The sequence below is a fragment of the Cyphellophora attinorum genome (assembly GCF_001299255.1).
Source record: "Cyphellophora attinorum strain CBS 131958 chromosome Unknown Contig21, whole genome shotgun sequence".
Taxonomy (NCBI): Eukaryota; Fungi; Ascomycota; class Eurotiomycetes; order Chaetothyriales; family Cyphellophoraceae; genus Cyphellophora; species Cyphellophora attinorum.
Genome location: NW_017253249.1, coordinates 201,086 through 223,078, shown reverse-complemented (window position 1 = coordinate 223,078; position 21,993 = coordinate 201,086). Strand labels below are relative to the sequence as shown.

The following is a 21,993-nucleotide window of genomic DNA, read 5'->3' as shown; positions in this document are numbered from 1 at the left end:
GTCTACAACGCTTTATGCTCTATCGACTTCTTTCAAAGCTGTCTATGTTTCCAAACTCGCACACAATATAACGCACATCTACCACGAATGGAAAAAGCTCTCAGGCAAGAATCTGGGGGATCAAAGCAGATCAGCAGCACAACCCACTGTCCCAGGGACTCCTCAGATCATCCTCGCTCCCAAGTAAAACCCGTAATACACGATCGCAGCGATCCCAACAAGATTGATCCCAGCACTCGCCCCATGCAAAGCCCCAAACTTCCGGTTTAATCTCTCCATCTCAGGACTATGCGGGCCCTGATCATAACTTTTCTTCCCATCCCTCGTCTCCTGATGCTTCCGCTCCCTCATCACCTTCGTCGTCGCCGGACCCAAATACAGCAGGTTCACTACTGCCACAATCCAATTCGTTGCTAGGGGGGCGAGCACTGTCCACCGGTTGATGGGATCGAGGCAGCCGGAGATGGAGGGTGGAATGGTGCTGATGGCGGTACGTTCGGTGGGAAGGGTGAGGGCCAGAAGGATGGGTAGAACGGATTGCATGCCGAAGAAGACGGGGAAGGTGGCTTGTTGGAGGGTGGCGAATTGCGGACGGGGGAGGACGCGGAAGGCGATGACGCCGCCGATGAAGGATTGGAAGAGGGAAGAGCCGAGGAGGGTGCCGTAGCTGTGGGTCGGGAAAGGGGATGTTAGTTTTGTCTTGGGATGGTGTTTGTCCACAACAGAGATATGTGTTTCTGTCCGAGTAGGCGAAGTCGACTTGCCTGAGGATGTGCTATACAAGTGTCAGAACCTATCATCGCATCCATGGATGTTCAGGGACAGTTGCAGACTTACATAAGGTGCCGGCGAAAACAGTATCGAAGTCATCTTGTGCGAGGTTCCCCTGATATTGCAGGCCACCGAATCGCCCCTATCTATCTGCCAAGCTCAGTTCGTAGTCGTCCAATGAGTGAGCCGCCTCCAGATGGAGAGATATCCTGCTGAGGTGTATGAGCGTCCTCTACGTATGTCCTATTCCAGTATGTCGACGTTAGGAGTATGAAAGAAGGCAAATCAATGACGCGCATCGCGACAAGGCAGCATCTGGACCCACACCATGCAGCCGAGGCATCGCATTGGCCAGCTCGAATTGCGTGCTCGCCGCGAATTAATGAAAGGCCATGGGTTGCCTTCTTCCTTCTAATAACCGCGTCTTATCCTTTCAATACATTTAGAGCGCGCGAAGAGCACACGGACTATATGTTAAGCATATCTTGGGCCCACATCACCATCGTCTGGACGTCGCGACAGCGCCAAGCAATGCAAGCGGAACGTTTCGACGAGAGATTCGATTGTTAAGGAATAGACCGGACTGAAGCTCAGTGCGATGTTTGCCCCTCGAGGCAGTCATATCAAATCTACGCTCCTTAGACTCGCTCATGTGTAGCGAGGGGCGCGACTGGGCCGCTGTATGGCAGCCCTGTCGGCACGACATGTGCCACGGAATGCCTCCAGGAAGTGCGCACGTGCACTGTTGCGGCTATCAGCTGGACGTCATATCTCAACAGCCTCATGGTGTTGGAAGCTGTATGACAGCCCATGGTGTGTACAGTGTGAGTCGAGAGCGAAGTAAGTAAAGTCAGGACATCATTTAAGGAAAAGGGGAGCAAAACGAGACCCCATTGTATGGCTGATCTATCGCAGCTTCAAGACCTAGGCCAGGCCGATGCAGTTCGCGGCGAAGGTTTGGCCAGTATCGCCACTGCCACTTTCGCCTGCAGCCGCGCCTTCGGAGATCGCCTTTTCAAGCAGATAACATGATCGTGGATCGCAGCTTCCGACTGTTTCCTACTCAGCCAGATAATGAGAGCTGGCGGCTCAGGTTCGTTTAACATCTGGATCATCTCTGTCTTGCTACCTACCCGACGGTCTACACACTGACATCCTGATCAGTATCGCTGCATCCTCACTTCCACAGCGACCGTGCTGGTCCTGCTTCTCCAACTATTTCGAGAAGTCCGGGTCTCGACAACCTTCGAGAATCTGGCACAGAAATCCGGTGAGCGTTTGCAATTACTTTTTGGACTTGTCAGTGAGTCCTTTGGGAGATCTGTACATCTGCACTTACTCAGCACACTCGAGCGCCTCGGACCTGCTTCTGTTGCGGCCATGCAACTGCGGCCGGTGGCGCATCATATGTGAGGGGTAGCCACGATAATCGCCCACTCGCAGGGGAGCACCTTCCGCGCTAACGGCTGTCGGTCAAGGCAAACCCCTCCGACAACCGTCGGGTTGGGCAAGATCAATCTTTACTGAGAAAGGTGAATGAATGCGTGAAGGTGAATATTCCTTCTCCAAAGGTGACGATGTCGACCGCCACTATCTTCGATCGATCCTGCCTCAACTCACTTCTCGCCCTCCCTTTCGCTTTTCTTCCCTCGTTCTCTCATTATCATTATGCCCTTGCAAAAGTACGCTCATTCGCTCGCGAGAATACTTGGTATCGAACTCGTCGAGCAGCCCCATCTTCGTGAAGTTGAAGAGTCCCTCATCCGAGTGCTACCACATCCTTACTACGAGCCAGAGCCTACGGTCGGCGAATACCTACGGACTCTAGCCCCAACCAAGCGCGGCGTTGCAACTTACATTCATGATCTGTTCCCTTCAGCGCAATGGCTGCCACGATACAATTGGCGATGGCTGCTGGGCGATGCTATTGCTGGGCTCACGATCGGATTTGTCGTCGTGCCTCAGGCAATGGCTTACGCTTTACTGGCACAGCTGTCACCTGAGTTCGGGCTTTACACATCCTTCACAGGAGCGGCAACTTACTTTCTGTTTGGTACCTCCAAGGACATAGTCATCGGTGTAAGTTCCTACGCGCCCAGCTGACACTTCACTAACAGCGCAAGACTACGGCGGTGGGGTCTCTTCTCGTCGGTTCCGTCATCACTTCCGTCGAAGAGCGTCAACCTAATACATACAGTCGACCAGAAGTTGCCAAAGCTCTGTCGTTTATCATCGGCTTGATCTTGCTGCTCGTGGGATTACTCCGCCTCGGCTGGCTCATCGAGTTCATCCTTATGTGCCATCTCGGCATTTGTTACAGCAGCTTCCATCACCATCATATCAACACAACTCGGCGCATGTCTCGGGATTAAGGGCATCGACACACATCAGTCGCCCTACAGAGTCATTCTTGACACATTGGAAGGCGTACCTCGTGTTCAGCTTGATGCGGCTGTGGGACTGACCTGCCTGGCTATGCTCTTCGTTGTGCGTGATGTGTGTGCGAAGCTTGAGATCAAGCAACCTTCCAGGAAGAGGCTGTGGGCTACAGTATCCTCCTTGAGGCTGACCTTCGCCATGCTCTTCTTCACCTTGATCTCGTTCCTCGTGCATCGATCAGACAAGGAACACCACAGATTTCGACTGGTGGGCAAGATCAACTCTGGTGAGTATTCAATTCCCATGCTCTCACTCGCTAAGATCGCGTGTAGGTTTCAAAGAAGCTGGTCTACCTCGACTGGAGCCCGGCCTGGTGAAGATGATTCTGCCGGAGCTACCAGCAATCATCATAATCCTCGTCATCGAACATATCGCGATCGCGAAGTCATTTGGAAGGACCTTCGGCTACACCGTCGTCCCATCACAAGAAATTCTTGCTCAGGGCACCGCAAACCTGCTCGGACCCTTCATCGGAGCTACGCCTGCACGGGGTCTTTCGGTGCGTCAGCCGTGCTGTCCAAGGCTGGCGTTCGGACGCCGCTCGCTGGACTTTTCAGCGCCTTCGTCCTCATTCTAGCTCTTTATGCGCTCACCGGAGTGTTTTACTACATACCGCAAGCTGCGTTGGCGGCGCTCATCATTCATGCTACCTACAACTTGATGACTCCGCCAAAGTCACTGTACAAATATTGGCAAATATCGCCATTCGAGCTGCTGATATGGATTGCGGGCGTGACCTTGGCGCTGTTCACAAACCTTGAGACTTCCATCTACTGCACGATTGCGCTGTCGTTGGCCCTCCTTCTGGTCCGACTTGCAAGAGCTAGAGGTCGGTTTCTGGCGCGGATACGCGTTGGAAGGCTGGCGGTCGATGTCCATGCCCACGACGATTCAGGACCTCTAACTCCCAGTCACCACACGCCCGATTCTTCATATCGCGATGCCTTCCTGCCAAGCGATCGCAAGGATGCGTCTAACCCAGAAATCAACGCTGAGTCTCCATACCCAGGTGTCTTCGTCTACCGCTTCACAGAAGGCTTCAACTACGTTAATCAAGCTCGACAGATGGATGGTCTCATCCGTCAGGTCATGGCAGAAACCAGACCGACGACAGTTGATGACGGCATCAGACCGTCTGATCGACTCTGGAACGATCCAGGACCAATACGTGCTGGCTCTAAGATTGGGGCCAACAAGCCTGTTCTTCGTGCGATCGTTCTCGACTGTTCTCCGGTCAACAACACCGACATTACTAGCGTTCAAGGCCTCATCGACGCAAGGAATTTGTTGGACAAACATGCTGCACCTGCTGTGGTGGAGTGGCATTTCGCGAACGTGGGAAATAGGTGGACACGGCGTGCTTTGGCGACTGCAGGATTTGGCTTTCCCGTTGAGGGGACTGATCGTGCAGGGCAATGGGCGCCAGTGTTCACTGTGTCCAGATGGCTCGCTGGTGCGACGACCGAGGATCTTCAGCTGGCGCTGCGAGAAGGCGGGAATGCGGAGACTGCGGTTGATGAGGAACGATGTGGTGAGAAGCCGACATCCAAGGGACACTATTCTGCAAGAAGTCGACAGAGTATTCCTGCAGCACCCGATGACTCGATATTGCAAAATGGGAGACAGAGCACACCTCCGACTCCCGTTAGAGACTCGTCACCGAGGTTGGTGTTTGGTATGGACCGGCCGTTCTTCCACATTGATCTCCTTGAGGCTGTCGATGCGGCTGTCAGGGACGCGAAGAGAGCCGATTCAAGATTGACGCATGTTGTTGCGGCTGGTAGGCGTAGCGGCGATAACAATTGATCCTTGAGCTCTACCTGCGTATCAGCAGCGTAATCGACCTGGTTGCTTGAGATGACTGAGTTCATTGGTTTCAAGAGCTTTCGCATCCGTGTCATTCATGCAAGTCTACATATATACATACAGAAGCGATACGAATTGAACCTCTACCTTTCGCTGCGTGACATCGTAAAAATGCTCTAGAAGACCGTGCCGTCGCTGATGATGCCAATTGGGGGGCCTTTTGTGATCGGGCGGGATACTTGTGCGATTTCTCGTCCTCCCTATAGTTTTGTCAGTCTTGCTTAGAAAGGTTTGATGTGACCTGTACTCACCTTCCACGTGCCAGCCTCCAGCATCTGTGCCAGGCTCAATTGCACGCCCAGACCCTTGTTGACCGCCGCAAGAAGCTCATCGAGGAATCCTACGGTGACTGCTCTCCATTCGACCACCACATCGTCACTTGGTTCGAAAGTTGGCACCACTTCAGTAGCTTTGTTGGATGGCGTGACCCTGTGGTAGGTCTCGAGACCCCTCTTGGTGTCCTGGTCCTTGAGCGTCAGAAGACCGGTGTCAACAAGCAGGCCGCCATTGCGATATTCTGGTAGTCCAGTCATCAGCTCGGCGCCGGCGAAGTGGACGTTGAGCAGCTTTGTCATGGGCACCATGATGGAGTAGCACAGCCATTGAGTCAGCTTGTGGAAGGGTACGATGTTTTCCCACGGTTGAGCAGGAGGGGATGTTGGCATGGACGAGCAATTCCAGGCGTCGCCCAGTGGGACACCATCGATCTTTGTGCGGGTCGCTGGCCAGATCTCTGTTAGGCCGTCCATGAGAACGGACCATAGTGTCGGCAATGGCACGACAGGCACTGATGATGCTTGTGTAGTCGGATGCGAGATCAAGTAATCTGTGATTGTCAGTCGTGAAATGCAAAATTTCCAAGGCAAGCTCACCAATCATGTTTCCAGGTCTTGCATCAGCTCCGAACATCTCGGGCTTCTGGAGCGCAGACGATAGTCTCATGAGCAACCCAGCCCGGCCTTCGAGTCCAGACATTGGGTTGGTCTCAGAGACCTGCATACCCTTTGCCAGAGTCTCCACTGTTACGTTGCGTAGTCCGGCCGCGTCGACTTGATGGGGCTGATCTTTTCTGCTAGAGAAGTAACCTGCCTTGAACATCTCCAAGCTAGCCACTGCCAACCCTTCACTTCTGGAATAGACTCGACCGGATTCCTTGGACTTGTATGACCATGATGTGCCTGCTCCGGCATCCAGTAGGACTGACACGAGGAATAGATCAATCAGTCGTCGAGTTCTCTCCGTGTTGTCTACGGAATTTGGCCAAGCTTGTAGCAATTGCGTCACTCGAGGCCTACCACCGACTTCGAAATGTTGCCATCGGCCATGGGGTGGGATGTTCTCGTAGTCGCCAGCAAAATCTCGTTTGATGATGGATACTACGTAGTCGGCCGTCTCCTGGAATTTGGACATATCAACGGCAAAGTGATTCAGCTGGTTCGCCTTGGCCTCATCAGAACGATCTTCGTCCGCTCTCGGACAGCCTGTATGCTCCGAAGATACGCTGCCGGCTTCTCTGCTGGATCAGGCGTGGGCGGCATTTCGATATTGTTGGGTATCGAGCTGGCCATCCTGGGCAAAGCTCCGTTGGTCTGTGAGCTGCTGACGAGTTTTGGTGATCTTATCGAGTACTCTGACAGTCTGTCACCCGAGACTGCAGGTCTGGGACCTGACTTGCTGCTGCGTGAGTCTTGCGACTTGGAGTCCTTCTTGTGAAAAAGGCCCATTTTCGAGGTCGTGCACGGACGTGACCGAAAATAATTGGTGTTTGTGCCGCCAATGCAAGGGCCGTGCACTCCCCCGAATCGGATTAGATCCTGACGCAGCGGAGATGTGAGCAGTCAGGAGAACTATCGGGATCTTGAATCTTGATCTTTTGCATGTGCATTGTCTCTGCTCAACAGTGACTCTTACATGCCAGCGAGGTGTTATGTCAGGATCTGCGAGATCTCAGCAAGAGAGAAGGCGAGATGCGACCTGCTAAGCACTTCGGTGGCTCCTGCTCACGTACAGGTGTTCGGTGGCTCTTCGCCTGAACCCTCCCCGGCACCTGCCCGCGCACAGTCGAAATTAATTTTCCTCTGGGAGGCCCCTGACGCCTTAGAATCTTCCGCGCTCGCTTAACTCGGGCGGCTTTCGGTTTTGGCACTTTGTCCAACCATATTTTTACTGGTAACAGTTTCAGATGCGCGAGATGCAACGCTAAACGATCGAGTGCACGGACTACCATCGGCCAGTCGAGTATGGCATCTCGCTAGAGGCTTGACTTCGGCCGAAGAGGGCAAGCTGCCCACGGGAGGATACATTTATAAACTATAGTGCCGAACCCGTGGCTCTTGCTCTTGCACGCTTGAACTACTGCAGGGGCGAGTCTACACATATCGTACGGGCGCAAACATTGTTCCGCAACACGGCGGTCGAGATTCTTTGCTCTCCAGGCATGTCGAGCAGCTTGAAGCAATCAGCGGCGCAATAACACGTGCGCTCATGCAAGCACACCACTGCTGACTTATGTATGGCTCCAGCCTTGACCTTGATGTATCGCGGATGGTTCTGTCGATATCCATGTGGGTGAAAGCCCCTCATTCGCCGCGATGGATCTTGCCAGGTTGCGTGGCGCACTGTGCTAGCGGATCCAGGTGGGCAGGCGCCATCAGTACGACTCAGGAGTCAGGACGAAGCCCATGGTCGTTCTCTGACGGACGGCAGAGGCCCTGCTGCGGACGTAGAGCTCACTTAGCTAGGTACTGAGTAATCGCTGCCAATTGTGCTGAGCGCTCTGCGCATGATTGAAGGACGTAGTATGGCTTCTGACTGGATCTTCAGCATCTCAGTCGATGGCTTCGCCGCAAAATCTCAGGCGGGAAGCAAGCGCTCTGGGCCGTCTAATCGATACGCTTGTGATGGAAGATGCGACGTATGATGCATGTTCGACGTTCTCCTAGATTTCATGATCCGGGTGTGGTTGATCGAAGAAGTTCAAGTTGGGCTGTTAGTATCCGGGGAGAGCGCTGCACCGCCACACACAGGCGCCACAATGTGGCGGGGCTCTTGTTTCGTTGAACAACGAACAGCGTGGTTGCGGCACAGGCATCTGCCATATCTTCTCGTGTGCATAGACATGTTTAGGCCTTATACAAGTCATCGGTGACAGAAGTAGACACATGAAGTCCGACCATGGATGACCTGGCGGGAATCGACTGGTCTAAGAACACGAGCAACCAGAAGCCTCCCGCAGCCAACTATACACTAAACAATACATCATTCTCAAGCCTGCGCCCGACACCGCCCGTCTCTGGCCGGGCAACACCCTTATCTGGCAATGCTCCGTCGATAAAGCCACTTTCGAAACCTGCGACGCCTGCACAGTCTGGAGATAACTTCGCAAACCTCGTGTCGTGGTCCTCCAACCCATCCAACACCAAACTCTCCCTCCAGGAACAACAGAAGAAATTAGCAGAGGCAAGGTTGCAGAGCGGCCACCCGAAACAAACGCTTGGCAGCAATCATTGGGCGGGCGCCGACGACGCAGTATGGAACAGTCTGGGTAGTGGGCGAAGCACCCCTGCCCCAAGCGCACAGCAGAATGGGAGTACGGCACCCAGAAGCGGTGGTAATGATGAAGACGACTTGTTCGCCGACTTCAACGCCCACAAAGCGCAGACCGCAAAGTCTCCAGAATGTAGACCTGCACCTGCAGCAGCAAAAGCATCTCAGGACTTCCCAGACGATGACGATCCGTTTGGCCTGGCAGGACTCCAGCAGAAGACTGTCAGTCGGCAAGAGACCACGTCTACTATGCACAGTGACGATGACGACGTACTTGGGCTCCTTGGCAAGCCTGTCGATCTATCTCGGAGGAGGCCAGATCAAGAAGAGCCACAACGACCGAAACCGAAGGGAACCAGTAGCGAACATCCACAGGATAAGGCAATTGCAGAACTGGTCGACATGGGCTTCCCTGCTGAAAAGGCCAAGGCAGCGCTTGAGACCACAGACTCTGGCTTCGACGTTCAGGCTGCTGTAGGATATCTGCTCAACTCTGCCCATGAAGAGGCACGTGAGCGATCTCAGAGTCGCAATCAGGCAGCCAATGGACAGAGCAACAACGCGTCTTCGACGGGCCGTGGTGGCCGTACTGCGCAACCGGGACGACAAAGTACACATGTGAAGATGACGCAGGTCCAGTCATGCAGCGACGGCAACAGCAGATCGAGAAGGATCCTAGCCAGGTCGCCGCTGATATCGGTGCGAGCTTCTTCAAGACTGCCAATTCGTTATGGAAACAAGGTCAGAAGAAAGTGCAGCAGGCCGTGCAGGAGTTCAACTCTGACAGCGAAAGCGGCAGTCAACCCAAATGGATGCGCGAAGCGGGCCAACAAGAGGGTTCTGGCGGGCAGAAGGACAACGCATTGCCTACCAGACGAAGACCGACCAGCTCGAGTGGCAAGCGGAAAGAAGCGGACGTTACAGACGAAGCATGATGCTTGAAGGCGAAAGGCCAACACCGCCGCCGCGACTGCAGCCACAACGAAAGGGACAGCATTATGATTCAAGCGCAGATACATCGAGAGATCACTCTCCGGCAGTACCGTCAAGATTACGGGACACTTCATCTCCTCAGCCGGCTTTCCTCCGACAGCAACAAGCCAAGCCACCTCCGCAAACTTCGAGGGCAGCACTCAGCAGGCAAGCGAACGAAGACCAAGCAGCACAGGCATATGTATCGTCAGCTCGACGGCGGAAGCCGCAAATGCCTGCACCCTCGGTATCAGAACCAGATCTATTCGACACAGGTTCAACGTCACCGCCCGTTCCATCGAGACCACAATCATCTCGACCTGCACAGCCAGCACCGAAGCCCACACCGATCGCATCACGGCCACCTCCACCGAAGCGCAATATGCCATCAATATCACCCCTCAGCCTCAAGGCCTCACACGCAGCCCGCGAGGACGGCAATGCACACTTCAAGCGCGGCGACTACTCCTCAGCTCACGAATCCTATACGACATCCCTTCGGCACCTCCCCACCGGCCATCCCCTCACACTAGTCCTTCTCACCAACCATGCGCTCACAGCCCTGAAGACAGGCGAGCCCAAAACAGCCCTCACAGACTGCGACACCGCCATCACACTCATCGGAGCCTCCAAAGGCGAGGCCGAAACACTCGACTTCCTGGACAACACTCCACCAAAACCAATGCGCGACTATTACGGCAAAGCCTTGATGCGCAAGGCGGAAGCGCTAGAGCAGATGGAGAAGTGGGAACAAGCCGCTGACGTCTGGCGAGAAGCGGTCGAGGGTGGCCACGGTGGTGCTACTTCCATGCAGGGTCGTTTGCGGGCTGAGAAAGCCGCACGGCCAAAACCTGTGGTTGCAGCAGCGCGGAAGCCGACTGCACCCTCGTCAGCAGCACCGCCCGACCGTCGCCCGCCCATAAAAGCAAAACCAGCAGGCAATTTTGCTGCCGTGTCCGCCCTACGCGCAGCCAATGCCGCAGCGGATAAAGCTGACGATGAGCGTTTTGCACTGTACGATAGCGTCGATGCTCGGATCAAGAGCTGGAAAGACGGCAAAGAGACAAACTTACGTGCTCTCTTGGGAAGCCTGGATACAGTGCTCTGGCCCGAGGCGAACTGGAAGAAGATCGGCATGGCAGATTTGGTTCTGCCAGGAAAAGTGAAGATTCAGTACATGAAGGGGATCGCGAAGGTGCATCCTGATAAGGTGAGTCTGTCCCTGCACAGTCAAAAGGTCGTAACGACATTCTGGACATGTGGCTAACATGATTGCCGTAGATACCGACGGATGCCACGACAGAGCAGCGGATGATCAGCGCTGCGGTATTTAGCGCATTGAATGAGGCTTGGGATAAGTTCAAGGCAGAAAATGGGCTGTGAGTTACGGAGAGACAATTGGGCTGTCAGCTCCGGCAGTATGAACTGCGGTTGTTGGCATTGAAGGCGTAGAATATGGGCAGCGACATGCGCAGCTTGAGCCTGCCCCTATCACGACGTGTCAACCTATATGTCAATGACAAAGAATATCAATGCCCTGTAGGTGGGAATGACTTTTCTACTGACACGGTCCAGAGCTCTTGTTTGATACTCATTGCATGCTCAGGACAGGTCAACCGCGAGTTGAAGTCGACACTTATCGAAGAAGCTCGCCCCACCAAGCAGCAATAGATGCTATCTTGGCATGGCAAGTGCCTTCCGGAACTCGTGTTGGCCAGTGGTGTGGGGAGAAAAAGGGAGAGATAAGGTCGAGGGCAAGACGACCACTTACACCTTTTCAACAGAATTGACGATCCGGCGCAAACCGAAATGATGAGTTCACTGATTCGGCATTAAGCATTCACTATTCGCTGCATGATCCGGACTACCGTTGCTGGCCAGTGTATTGAAGCAGGCGGGTAGGGCTCCAACGACACAGTGACAAGGAAGTGAGAAAGCTTGCAGCATAGCCGTCATCTTTCCTATCGTCATCCACGAGCCAATTCTCAGATCGTGAGGATGAGGAGGCAGCAATCAGGCCACAAGCCAGCCAGAAGATTGTACACAACCACTAATGTTACTGATACACAGCCTAGAATGCCCGCCTCTCGCCACCCATGCTCTATCACCGCTTAGCCGGCCGCTTAGTCCCCTTCGCCGGCGCCCTCGTCCCGCCTTTAGTCTTCCCCAGCTTCCCAGCAGCCCTCGTCGCCCTCGAATGCCGCTTATTCTTGAACTTCAGCGCCCTCACTCTCCATGCCTTCCACCTGTCCTTCCTATCAAACGGCCTGACCTGGACTTGCTCGTCCACCGCATCTCTTGCCAGCTGCACGTTTGCGATTCTGTAGCCCTTGTACCTCATAATCGGCGCCGGCTTCACCGGTGTCCCAGGCGCAGCATGCCCAACAGGCCTCGGTGACCCATCCGGACCTGCTGGCCCACTCCCACCGACAGCGTGCTGTTCCAAGAACCCCCTCGCCTCCTCCGCCGTCTCCGCAACTTTGATAGGAACCGCCAGCATCCCAACCCTCCTCCGCGTCGGCGCATTCCGCGGACTCGGCAACACACTCTCCTTCCCCTCCCTGGCCAGCGCCACCCCAATATACCTCCTCGTCGGGTGCGCCGCTGGATTTCTGTAGTACCGCACATAGCCCTCGACTAATATAGATGGTGTGGTCTTTTCCCATTCCTACGTTCTCCCCCGGATGCCATTTCGTGCCGCGCTGCTTGAAGATGATGTTGCCGGGGATGACGTGTTCGGTGTTGCCTTTTTTCAGGCCCAGGCGGCGGCCGGCGGAGTCGGAGGGGCCGTTTGCGCGGCCTTGGGAGGCGTGTTGGGCGTGTCGGACCTGCGTCTTGGGAGTGACGGGTATAAGTTGGTGGATGGTGAGAGAGGAGAGACTAGTACTGAGGTGGACGAGGATGAGCGTGAAGCTGGTAACCGTGGTTGAAGCATTGTTGTTGAGGAGCTGCGGGAGCTCGGAGAATGCTGTGAGCGAGCTGACGATTGGAAGGTGCAGTGCTGGAGGTAGCTATAGTCGTTGATGCCGGTCGACTTTTTGGAAAGCAAGTCCGCAACATGGCACTAGGCTGTTTTGGGATTTCGCGGGCTTGAATGAGGACAAGTTGCACATCGATGCTGTTCACTGCCCACGACGACGACAGTGCTCGGAACCAGTTTCATCTAGGTAATTTACAGCCTGGAACTCCTTAAGATGTGCAAGCCATGGAGCATCGCCATCCTAGCGCTCTTCGCCTCCTCTGCGTCCGCGCAATTCCAGTTCTTTGACAACTTCTTCAATCAAGGACAGGGCGGCCAGCAGCAGTCACAGCAGGGCGGCAACGTTGCTAGCGATTCGAGCTGGTACCACTCGACTTGGGATGGTGGTAAGTCATCTTTCACACAGGATCTATGGTAGCCACCTTGTGTCTTGTCCACATCCCCTCGCCCTCGACGATCCAGACCCAGCCAGACAAGACACTGATCTACAACGCAAATGCTAACCCTTTCTCGTAGCAAAATGTTCCAAGTACCTCTGCCCCGACACCCTCGCCTGCGTGCACTTCCCCCACCATTGCCCCTGCCCACACGCCGCCGTCGAAGAGAAAGTCGAACTAGGCGAGGGCATCAAGGTGTGCGGCAGCAAGGGCGGCTTCAAGCAGGGCGAGACCGCACGGAAGATTGAGCTCGCAAGAAAAGGACTTCTGTGAACGCATTCATACATGACTCGAAGCGGATCTATATTGTCATACACATCATAACTCAGCCCGACGCCCTGAGATACTGGTACAGAAGTGGTCAGCAGAGCCGACTGCTCCCCTCAAGAAGTATAACACCCACCCTATCGATACTGGAGATGACGCTCCCAACCGATCAATACCACCACCTATTCTGCGGCTGGTTTACAAAGCTCAAGATGTCGTTGATCTTCTCCAACGCCGACACCCACTTCTCCGTATCCTCCGACGCAGCCTGCGCACTATCATCAGCCGCGAGTCTCTGGTAGAAAGTCCTCCTCGCCGGCACAAGATCCCAACTCGCAGCAAACAGCGCCTTCTGATAGTCGTTGTGATACATCTTGAGAGTATCCGGATACGACTTCTTGAAAGCCTCAGACAGCGGCTTCTTGGGATTCGCGTCATCCGGCGGCGAGTTCTTGTTGTCGTCGAGGTCCTTGCGGAGCGACTTCACCGTGAAGTCCAGAGTGCGCGCGAGCCAGCTGAGGGCTTCGCTCGCTGAGCCGGTGTAGCTGACGCCGCTGTTCTTCTCGTTCTGGACGAGCTTTTGCAAAGTGCCCGCTTGGTCACGGTGGCCGTTGAAATAGTCGCGGATCTTCTTGATGTTTTGCTCGTTGTCGATCCTGGCTGGACGGAAGGCGACTTGGCCGAGTAGGTCGAAGAAGGATGGTAGGGATTGGGACGCATCGAGAAATTCTTCGGTATGGATACCGTTGTCGCCGTCGACGGGGACTTCGTCGAAGCGCTTCCTCAGGGTTGAGTACCATGTACGCTGATGCCATGGGCCGTTATAGGGCCCAGCGGCGCCGGCTGGACGAGCAGCGCTAGCGCTACCGCCTGAAGCTGGGCGTTGAGGTTGTCCGCCTGGTCTACCCCTCGCAACAAACTCGCGTGGGTGGCGAGGAGCGCCATGGTCGGCTTCGGCTGCGACTTGGAAGACGCAGAGGAACAGCACGAATAGCTTGGCGGCGAGGCCGCCGGAAGCGAGGATGTTTCGCACGTGCATCTTGTCTTGTCCCAAGTGCTTAGAAGGTGCGAGTAATAGGAAACATGATCTGCTTCTTCATATATTCCCAGTCGCAAGGTGCTGTTCCTTTCTTCAAATCGAGAAAACGGTCCAGACCTCACGTGGCTGCCCATTGTGTTGTTGAGGTTGGTCTTTGTTCGGCTGGTGTATGTTGACGCGTCCGGCGATTGCATTGTCTTCGACTGGTGTCACGCAACCTCGGATGTACCTCAACCCTATTTTGCCCATTGTTTCTCTCGGCGGTAGGTCTCGGAACACGAGAGAATCCCAACGTGAATTCTGCTTTGGACCGACCGTTTCAAAATCCCATCTTGGGATATCCTTGGCACGACAACCTAGAGCTCGGACCTTTGGGAGAACCGTGCGGGAACTGTTGGACCGACTTGTTCCCATCACGAACCCCAACTCCCTCTCCGCCCCACAGCACCAGCAGGAACCATTGCCACGGGTGGCGGCAACAGCCACTCATCAACCTGCTGCTCAATCCGTTTCCTCCGCTCCGCCATTTCTCGTTGCTCCTGCTCGTGTAAAGCCTGCTTCTGTTGCGCACGTTCGGCTTCTGCGCGCAACTGGTTGCCTGCGCCGCCTCTGCCGTATGCATAGCTTGTACTGCTGGTTTCGCTGGTGGTGGTGGCGGGCGTAGTGGTATTGGTCGTAGTCGGTGTGCTCACGCTTCGTGCAGACGATGTGGGTGTGTCGTTCGAAAAGCGCTGACCTTGGCTGAGCGGGCTTCGCGCTGATGAGATGACGCCGGGGCTTGTTGCGCTGTTGATGTGAATGTTGCCTGCTCCGCCTCTTCCGACACTCCTCACATTGTCCAGTCTTTGCAATTTCTTCGCTGCTGCTCTTCGCTGCGCCAGTGAGGGGCCCTGTCCCGTGCCAATAACATCCTGGGCTGAGCTGATTGACGAGGGCGCTGATGTCACGCTCGCTCGTCCGGTGTTGAGACTGCCCCATACGAAGTTGCCAGCTCCGCCTCGACCAGTACGTGTGAAGGGCTGTTTTTGATCTGGAACAAATGATGGTGAAAGGGTCGGGCCGTAGCCTTGTACTGACGCCGAGACTGCTCTCCACTGGTCTGGGCCTGCAGTGTCATCATTTGCTGCTGTGGTGTGTATCGATCAGAGGACATGGCTGTGACGGTGCTCGTAGAGGAGCGCTTGAACGCATCAGAGTCGCTGAACCACCGCTGCTGTTGGCGTTGTATCACTGGATGCAATCTGCCTTCTGTCTGCTCGGGATGGCTATCATGCTCATCGTCATGTTCGTGCGGGAAGTCGTTCGTAGATGGCGAGGTCGCTGTTGTGGCGTAGGCGTCCAGGAGCCAGGCGGCCCATGACTGGGTCTGTGGCTGTGACGGGGCTTCGGGATGTGGTGATAGCGATGGCGGGGCATGATGTGAGATGTGTTGCTGTTGATGGGGAGGTTGCACGCTGGTGGCCATCATCGGTCGTGCAAGAGATGTGGGTCAATTGATGCGGCTTCCCGAGGAGGCTTTGGGGCGGCTGCCGGGGTGTGCTGGCCCTACAGGCTCGAAGTTATCCTGGTCGTGTGCTCGTGGAAATGCAGTAGGGTGGGTCTCCACAGGTGAAGAGTTGCAATCGTCCTGTCGGCAGGATGGTGTGTCCACTGTTTGTAGCGTGCGCTAGGATCAGATACTGGGTGAAGTGTACACAAGATCAAAGGTCCGCTGATGTCTTCAAGCTGTAAACCTTGCAACCTAAGACCACGAGGAATTCAATTTCGCGGGGTGCAGGAGTCCACTATGTTTAGGCTTCTTCCAGGGGTCGGGATGAAGAGGCGAGCCCGGAATTCTGGTCGTTCTTTACTTCAAACGTTTGTGTTCTCTTTTGATTTGTGCCCAATCCACAAGAAGTAGACAACACTGGAAAACAAGGCTTGGAACAAGCACAGCAAGGAATGCATGACGTTGACCCCATCGTGGGTACCGCCGCCGGCCATTGTTTCTTCCAGCGGAAGCCGCATACCTATCGGAAAGCATCAATCTCCAAGGATCCGCTGTCCATCGTCCGTAGCGGGCTTCGGTTACGAGCTTGGTTCCTTAAAGGCCTTCCTCAGGGAAAGGGTCAGGACGTCAGGACGTGTCCCATCGTTCTGCAACTACCACTGGGAAGTGTAGACAAGGTCGGACACGAGGGATTGCGGGGTGGAGGAGCCACTGTTACGAAGTGTTGTGTCTGGCTGCTCAAGGGTTCCGAAGATTTGCTAAACCTTGGAAGGCACGAGCATGTCAACTGCCGTAGTGGCTGCTCATGGATGCGAAACTTCTCGACTCGTTCCTGACGGATACACGGCCTTGGGTCGCTGCTTCCCGCGCCCGATGTTGAGCGGGCAAGTGCGACCCATGCTTGCAGCCTATAAGTACTTGCAGACCTACGCATTCCGCATTCTACAGCCACATCATATACAAGTCGCTATATCTGCTTCTCCGGCTCTTTACCAATGTTGATGACCCGAGCCATGTGGCGCACGTTATCGATCCGGGCGAACCTGTTATCTGGATAGGCTCGGCCTAAGCTATTCCCATTGGTCAACTGGATCGCTATCGGACTCGGCATTTGGGCGTGACGAGATGCAATAACCTTTTAACCACGAGCCTTGAGCGGGCTCATTCTCCTACCCAGTCACCGACGTGATGTAGCGATTGACAAATGTTCAAGCCAAGGTTGAGAGCCTGAGTCTGGCCAGAAGATCCGGATGACAGCCGGCTAACGAGTGAACTCTCCACCGCAAACAAGAAAGCTGGCCGGCCACCACTACTGTGCTCCGAGGAGATGTACAGCCGCTCCATCATTCTTGTGCATGACAAGGCAGTTGAGAATTTGCGTGGGAAATGATGGCCCCAGCTACGCTGAGTAACGCCGGGGAGGCACAGGATGAGGCGCCGCGACAGCGACCCAGACGGAAGCACACCGGTGGGGCAGAGGAGGGTTCGAAACGGCGATGTAAGAGTGCTGAGCAGTGTGTCCAGGGCTGCATCGCTGACGACACAAGCAAGCAGGCGTAACCTCGTGAGCACAGCGTGTATTGCGTGTCGGTATGTCTCCGCCCTCACCGTCTCGCTTGTGCATGATTGGCAACAACGTGGCTGATACCTCCGGCCGCATGCAGGAAACGCAAGAGCAAGTGCGACGGTAACCTGCCCGCATGCGCTGCATGCTCTCAGGTCTACGGCACCGACTGCATCTACGATCCCAACTCTGATCACCGACGGAAAGGTGTATACAAGAATGAACTTGACAACCGCAAGACGCGCAACTTCTCCACGCTACAGACACTCATAGAAGCCATCTTGAATTCTCCAGAAGACGATGTGTCTAGCCTCGTGCAAGAAATACGGACATGCGAAAGCTTGGACGCAGTCGCGGAGAAAATCGCGGCTAAGGAGCATGGCATCGACGGCGAAGACGAAGAGTACGATGATGCCAAAGTCTCACACGACAATGACAGTGTTGTTGGCAGGACATTCGAGACGCAGCTCTACGGCAAGATGGGCGACTTGCGGCTAGACGAGGGCTCGGTGAGGTACATTGGTGGCACTTCGAACCTCATACACCTCGCGCAAGAAACGTCCTCCAGTGAGTCCCTCGACGAGTACACGCAGCAGGAGGATCCCATCACCTCCTGGACGAGTGTCACCGACGATCCAGAGCTGGTTGTGCACCTGTTGCACATGTACTTCACTTGGCACTACACATACTTCACCACCCTGTCCAAGACACTATTCTACCGCGACTTCTTGCTTGGTAAACCTCCTCTGACCGCCAAGCGGAAGACGTACTACTGCTCGCCGTTACTCGTCAATGCCATCCTCGCGCTTGGCTGCCATTTCACATCTCGCAGTGGCGGTCGCGAAGACCCAGACGACTCCGCAACAGCAGGGGACCACTTCTTCAAGGAAGCGAAGCGGTTGATCATGGAGAACGACGAGCACGAGAAGCCCAGGCTAACAACGGTTCAAGCGCTCGCGCTCATGTCAGTTCGAGAAGCAGGCTGCGGCAGAGAAGCCAAAGGATGGGTATACAGCGGCATGTCGTTCCGCATGGCATGCGACATGGGTTTAAATCTCGACTCCGGTCGCCTGACAACGAATAAGGCTATCAATGGCGACGACGCTGAAGAAGACGTTCGGCGTATCACATTCTGGGGCTGCTTTCTTTTCGACAAGTGCTGGTCTAACTACTTGGGTCGCCTGCCACAGCTCCCGACCTCGATCATCACAGTGCCCAAGGTCGAAGTCTTTCCGGACGAAGACTCGGCGCAATGGAGCCCATACACTGATTCCGGCTTCACACACGCGCACGCCCAGCCGGCACGGACACGAGCTGTCGCTCTGGAAATAACGAAGCTTTGCGAAATCAGCAACGATCTGATGAACCACTTCTACAACCCAACGGACATGGAGAAGACAAAAGGCAAAGCTGCTGAGCTCAAAAAGCTGTCCGACATACACACACGACTTGAGACGTGGCGAAGAGAGCTACCAAAGGAGTTTGAGCCAAGAGAAGGATGCCTGTCAAGCGTTCTGGTCATGCAGTAAGTCCCGGAATCTGTCCTGCTCTTCCATGTGTTGAGGTAGGCGGCTGACCTCGCATCACAGCATGTTCTTTCAACTGTTGTTCATCCACCTCTTCCGTCCATTCTTAAAATACAACCAGCAGACTTCGCCTTTGCCACACAACGTCAGTCCGCGCAAGCTGTGCACCCAAGCTGCCGGCATGGTGTCTAAGCTCATGCGATTATACAAGCGTTCACATGGCCTCCGACAGATCTGTAACATCGTCGTCTACATAACGCACTCGGCGTGCACGATACACCTGCTGAATCTACCGGACAAGAACGCAAAGCGCGACATTGTTCATGGCGTAAAGCATCTTGAGGAGATCGCGGACAGTTGGCTCGCCGCAAGACGAACGCTTGCCATCTTGAGCTTCCTAGCTCGCAAATGGAACGTAGACCTTCCCGAGGAAGCATCAGCAGTGCTGGCACGCACAGATGAGAAATTTGCAAGCTACGCCAAAGAACTTGAAAAGTCATCTTCAAACGCGCCTCGACAAGCTTCGGAGCAGATGCTGAATCCTGCACAACTCGCAACACAACCTGCCTCATTGGACTCCACCCTTGCAAACGGCTACTTTACCAACGCGCCAGCAGCAGCCAACACTTTCTGGAACGGCGGCCCTGGCCCTGTACGAAAGCTCAGCGGCACTCACTCGCTACCTCCCAGTGACGCCAACGGCATACGTGCCGCACAAATGTCGAGCGCTACCGGCACACCAGTCCCTACGGCAGGCCACCGCTACAGTGGCAGCAGAGACTCAAGACGCACATCCGCCGCCAGCCCAAGCGACATGTTCGGCGGCGTTGAGCAACTTTTGCGTGACAGTCAAGATTGGGTCTTGCGCGATCAGGCACAGTTCGCCATGGGCTTCGAAAATTGGACGGGCATGGACATCGATTCATCAACATGGGCCGAAAGACCTACCAATAACAATGCTGTCAATGGCGCTGCTACAAGCAACGGCCCAGTAGCCGCGACTACCAGCCCAGTCCATGCGATGAATGGTGTGCCAAACGGCGGTGCCGCAAATATTGCCAACGGACATCCGGTCGGAACTTGGTTCAATGGATCGAGCCCATACGGCAGCGCCTGGACTTACAATGAGGATGAGTGGTATATTTAATAGAGCACGTTGGTAGATGGAAACGTACCAGATATTTTACAGCTTGGCCCGATCATGCTGAGCCATCACAGGTACCCTACGTAAGCAACGCTTACGCTTACGTTCGATATGCCAAGGCTTATGCACCTGTAGTAAGTTCTGATGTCAATCCTGACGCCTGCTTGCCATACTCTAAACTCCTCGCGGGCGTGCATCAACAGACATAGTGCCCCCTGAGCGCACTGCATTTACCTGAATGTGCTCCTGCCTGATGTAGACGAGCGGTAGACGAGCTTCGCGGACCAAGCGAAACGTTCTCGAGCAGAATAATTCCTCTGGAATTAGGCAAAGATATACGAGAGCCGGGAATTGAAGACTGCACGTGTTTCGTGGTCTTATAGACCATGAAAAGTCCAGCTCGTTCTGGTTCTCTTTTGGACTTACGGTATCTTCCTCAACGCCGCAAAATTGCGAACGTACACATTATTTCATTTGGTCGAGACACCTTCGGGCGGCGTGCCGGACCGCCGCTCGTCCACTGGTGAAACCAGCGGTAGGGATTGACCATCACGAAAGGGGATCTTGGCCTTACCTAGCAATCACTGTGTGGTGAGCTGCATTGCTGGGTCATGTCAAAGGGGCGCCATGACAACAAAAGATGGTCTTTGGCGTGAGCCTCTTCAAAAGATCTGCGCCTGCTCACCTTACAGCCATACCTCTGGAGATGCCAATCGTTGCCTGACCGCGGAAAGCAAGAAAAAACGCGTGCTATGGTACCGGGCCGCTGCTCCCAGACACGTACCACCTACCAAGGTCGGAGAGGAGTCCGATGACATGTCCGCCCGGTGTTAGCTTGGCGGAGCACTGTACGATCCGATTCGGCAACTTCCATAGAGGGAGCAACGACGCCGGTCAGGTGCTATGACCAGTCCGAGGGAAGTCCTCGCTTCATCTTCAAACGACCCGTGTTCAGTAGCATGCCATGCAAGAAGCACCTAAGACCGGTCTTGGGTGCGGCGTGTGTGGCAAACGAAGGAAATTAGCTGCACTGACCTACCAGTGTGTCGAAGGGGACTGCTGGGAGATCCAGGAGAATTTCGAGCTCAGCGTACACCGGACAAAAAATGGTACTTTTGTTTGGCGAGAACCACGAAGCTGAATCATGTTGGCGCGTCGAGTCGTTGCAACGGGACTCATGAAGTCCCAATCGTGATGCCCGTCGGTTGGCTTACTTCCCAAATGGACGAATGTCGTTGGAGATCTCCATGGTCATGCTCAAGAACAGAGATATCAGCGGATGTTGTTCGGCCTTGGAGAGCAACAGGGGCTCCGCATCCCTCTGTGGCCTCGTGGCAGACCTGATGCTCCGATTTCAGCCACACAGCAGCTGCTCTGGACGCAGAGAGATGTTCGGCAATCTGATTCCCAGGCAACTTTACAGGCAGCGCAGTCTCACTTCTGTTCATCCGGGAGCCTCTCTTCAGAGTACGTGGACGGTGGTCCGACGCCGTCGACCCCAGCAAGATGATCGACATTGGAGAACGGAAAGCTCGGTCAGACAGACCGAGATGAGCGCCAATGTAAGTGTGATTGCGTACAGATACACTCCGGGGATCCGAAAGTACTTGAACCTGATGGAATTCTTCCGCAATTTTCGCGCTGGCTAAACGCGATGAATCCTGCATGGAAAAATTATCCTTGGTGCGACAACGTGGGCATATGCGCGACATCAGGAGATCTGGAATATGCCGTTTAGGAGGTAGTGCAGGCGCAGAAAATCCGATGGCCGAACATTGTCCGGCTCTTGAAGCAGAGCTTTTCCAGGTTATGAGATAGCCGCTCGTGTTCAAAACCTTATACCACATGGTCAATCTGCATGTTGGCGGATAGAAGTATTCGAAATGGCGCTTCGTGCAGCGACCTTTAACAGACCGATCGGGCAGTCGGTCTACAGAGATGGAGGGCATCTCA

At 54.7% G+C, this 21,993-nt stretch overlaps 10 protein-coding genes across 10 annotated transcripts; 5 read left to right on the top strand and 5 right to left on the bottom strand.

The window, feature by feature from the left end:
• Nucleotides 1-162: 162 nt before the first annotated feature.
• Nucleotides 163-870, bottom strand: AB675_3106 (putative mitochondrial outer membrane protein; the record flags this gene model as incomplete). The annotated part of the gene is made up of 2 exons (XM_018143131.1): nt 163-775; nt 824-870. 2 exons carry the CDS (start codon nt 868-870, stop codon nt 163-165), a joined length of 660 nt encoding a protein of 219 aa, XP_017997939.1.
• Nucleotides 871-2,439: 1,569 nt separating this feature from the next.
• On the top strand, nt 2,440-5,016 carry AB675_3105 (Sulfate permease 2; the record flags this gene model as incomplete). Its single annotated transcript, XM_018143130.1, has 5 exons — nt 2,440-2,850; nt 2,889-3,067; nt 3,174-3,436; nt 3,483-3,720; nt 3,768-5,016. 5 exons carry the CDS (start codon nt 2,440-2,442, stop codon nt 5,014-5,016), a joined length of 2,340 nt encoding a protein of 779 aa, XP_017997857.1.
• A 176-nt stretch (nt 5,017-5,192) lies between these two features.
• Nucleotides 5,193-6,800, bottom strand: AB675_3104 (Uracil catabolism protein 4; the record flags this gene model as incomplete). Its single annotated transcript, XM_018143129.1, has 4 exons — nt 5,193-5,276; nt 5,328-5,902; nt 5,949-6,516; nt 6,555-6,800. The coding sequence occupies 4 exons, from the start codon at nt 6,798-6,800 to the stop codon at nt 5,193-5,195; spliced, it is 1,473 nt and encodes a 490-aa protein (XP_017997882.1).
• Nucleotides 6,801-8,250: 1,450 nt separating this feature from the next.
• On the top strand, nt 8,251-9,557 carry AB675_3103 (uncharacterized protein; the record flags this gene model as incomplete). The annotated part of the gene is made up of 2 exons (XM_018143128.1): nt 8,251-9,208; nt 9,262-9,557. The coding sequence occupies 2 exons, from the start codon at nt 8,251-8,253 to the stop codon at nt 9,555-9,557; spliced, it is 1,254 nt and encodes a 417-aa protein (XP_017997810.1).
• A 269-nt stretch (nt 9,558-9,826) lies between these two features.
• On the top strand, nt 9,827-10,977 carry AB675_3102 (UBA domain-containing protein 7; the record flags this gene model as incomplete). The annotated part of the gene is made up of 2 exons (XM_018143127.1): nt 9,827-10,804; nt 10,876-10,977. 2 exons carry the CDS (start codon nt 9,827-9,829, stop codon nt 10,975-10,977), a joined length of 1,080 nt encoding a protein of 359 aa, XP_017997962.1.
• A 721-nt stretch (nt 10,978-11,698) lies between these two features.
• Nucleotides 11,699-12,707, bottom strand: AB675_3101 (54S ribosomal protein L2, mitochondrial; the record flags this gene model as incomplete). Its single annotated transcript, XM_018143126.1, has 3 exons — nt 11,699-12,226; nt 12,267-12,605; nt 12,660-12,707. 3 exons carry the CDS (start codon nt 12,705-12,707, stop codon nt 11,699-11,701), a joined length of 915 nt encoding a protein of 304 aa, XP_017997784.1.
• Nucleotides 12,708-12,788: 81 nt separating this feature from the next.
• Nucleotides 12,789-13,284, top strand: AB675_3100 (Long chronological lifespan protein 2; the record flags this gene model as incomplete). Its single annotated transcript, XM_018143125.1, has 2 exons — nt 12,789-12,960; nt 13,091-13,284. 2 exons carry the CDS (start codon nt 12,789-12,791, stop codon nt 13,282-13,284), a joined length of 366 nt encoding a protein of 121 aa, XP_017997910.1.
• Nucleotides 13,285-13,447: 163 nt separating this feature from the next.
• AB675_3099 (Pleckstrin homology domain-containing family A member 8) lies at nt 13,448-14,317 on the bottom strand (the record flags this gene model as incomplete). The annotated part of the gene is made up of 1 exon (XM_018143122.1): nt 13,448-14,317. One exon carries the CDS (start codon nt 14,315-14,317, stop codon nt 13,448-13,450), a length of 870 nt encoding a protein of 289 aa, XP_017997973.1.
• Nucleotides 14,318-14,730: 413 nt separating this feature from the next.
• AB675_3098 (uncharacterized protein) lies at nt 14,731-15,782 on the bottom strand (the record flags this gene model as incomplete). The annotated part of the gene is made up of 2 exons (XM_018143121.1): nt 14,731-15,347; nt 15,395-15,782. 2 exons carry the CDS (start codon nt 15,780-15,782, stop codon nt 14,731-14,733), a joined length of 1,005 nt encoding a protein of 334 aa, XP_017997886.1.
• Nucleotides 15,783-17,195: 1,413 nt separating this feature from the next.
• Nucleotides 17,196-20,043, top strand: AB675_3097 (Nitrogen assimilation transcription factor nit-4; the record flags this gene model as incomplete). Its single annotated transcript, XM_018143120.1, has 4 exons — nt 17,196-17,304; nt 17,354-17,396; nt 17,471-18,895; nt 18,960-20,043. The coding sequence occupies 4 exons, from the start codon at nt 17,196-17,198 to the stop codon at nt 20,041-20,043; spliced, it is 2,661 nt and encodes an 886-aa protein (XP_017997839.1).
• Nucleotides 20,044-21,993: the final 1,950 nt, after the last annotated feature.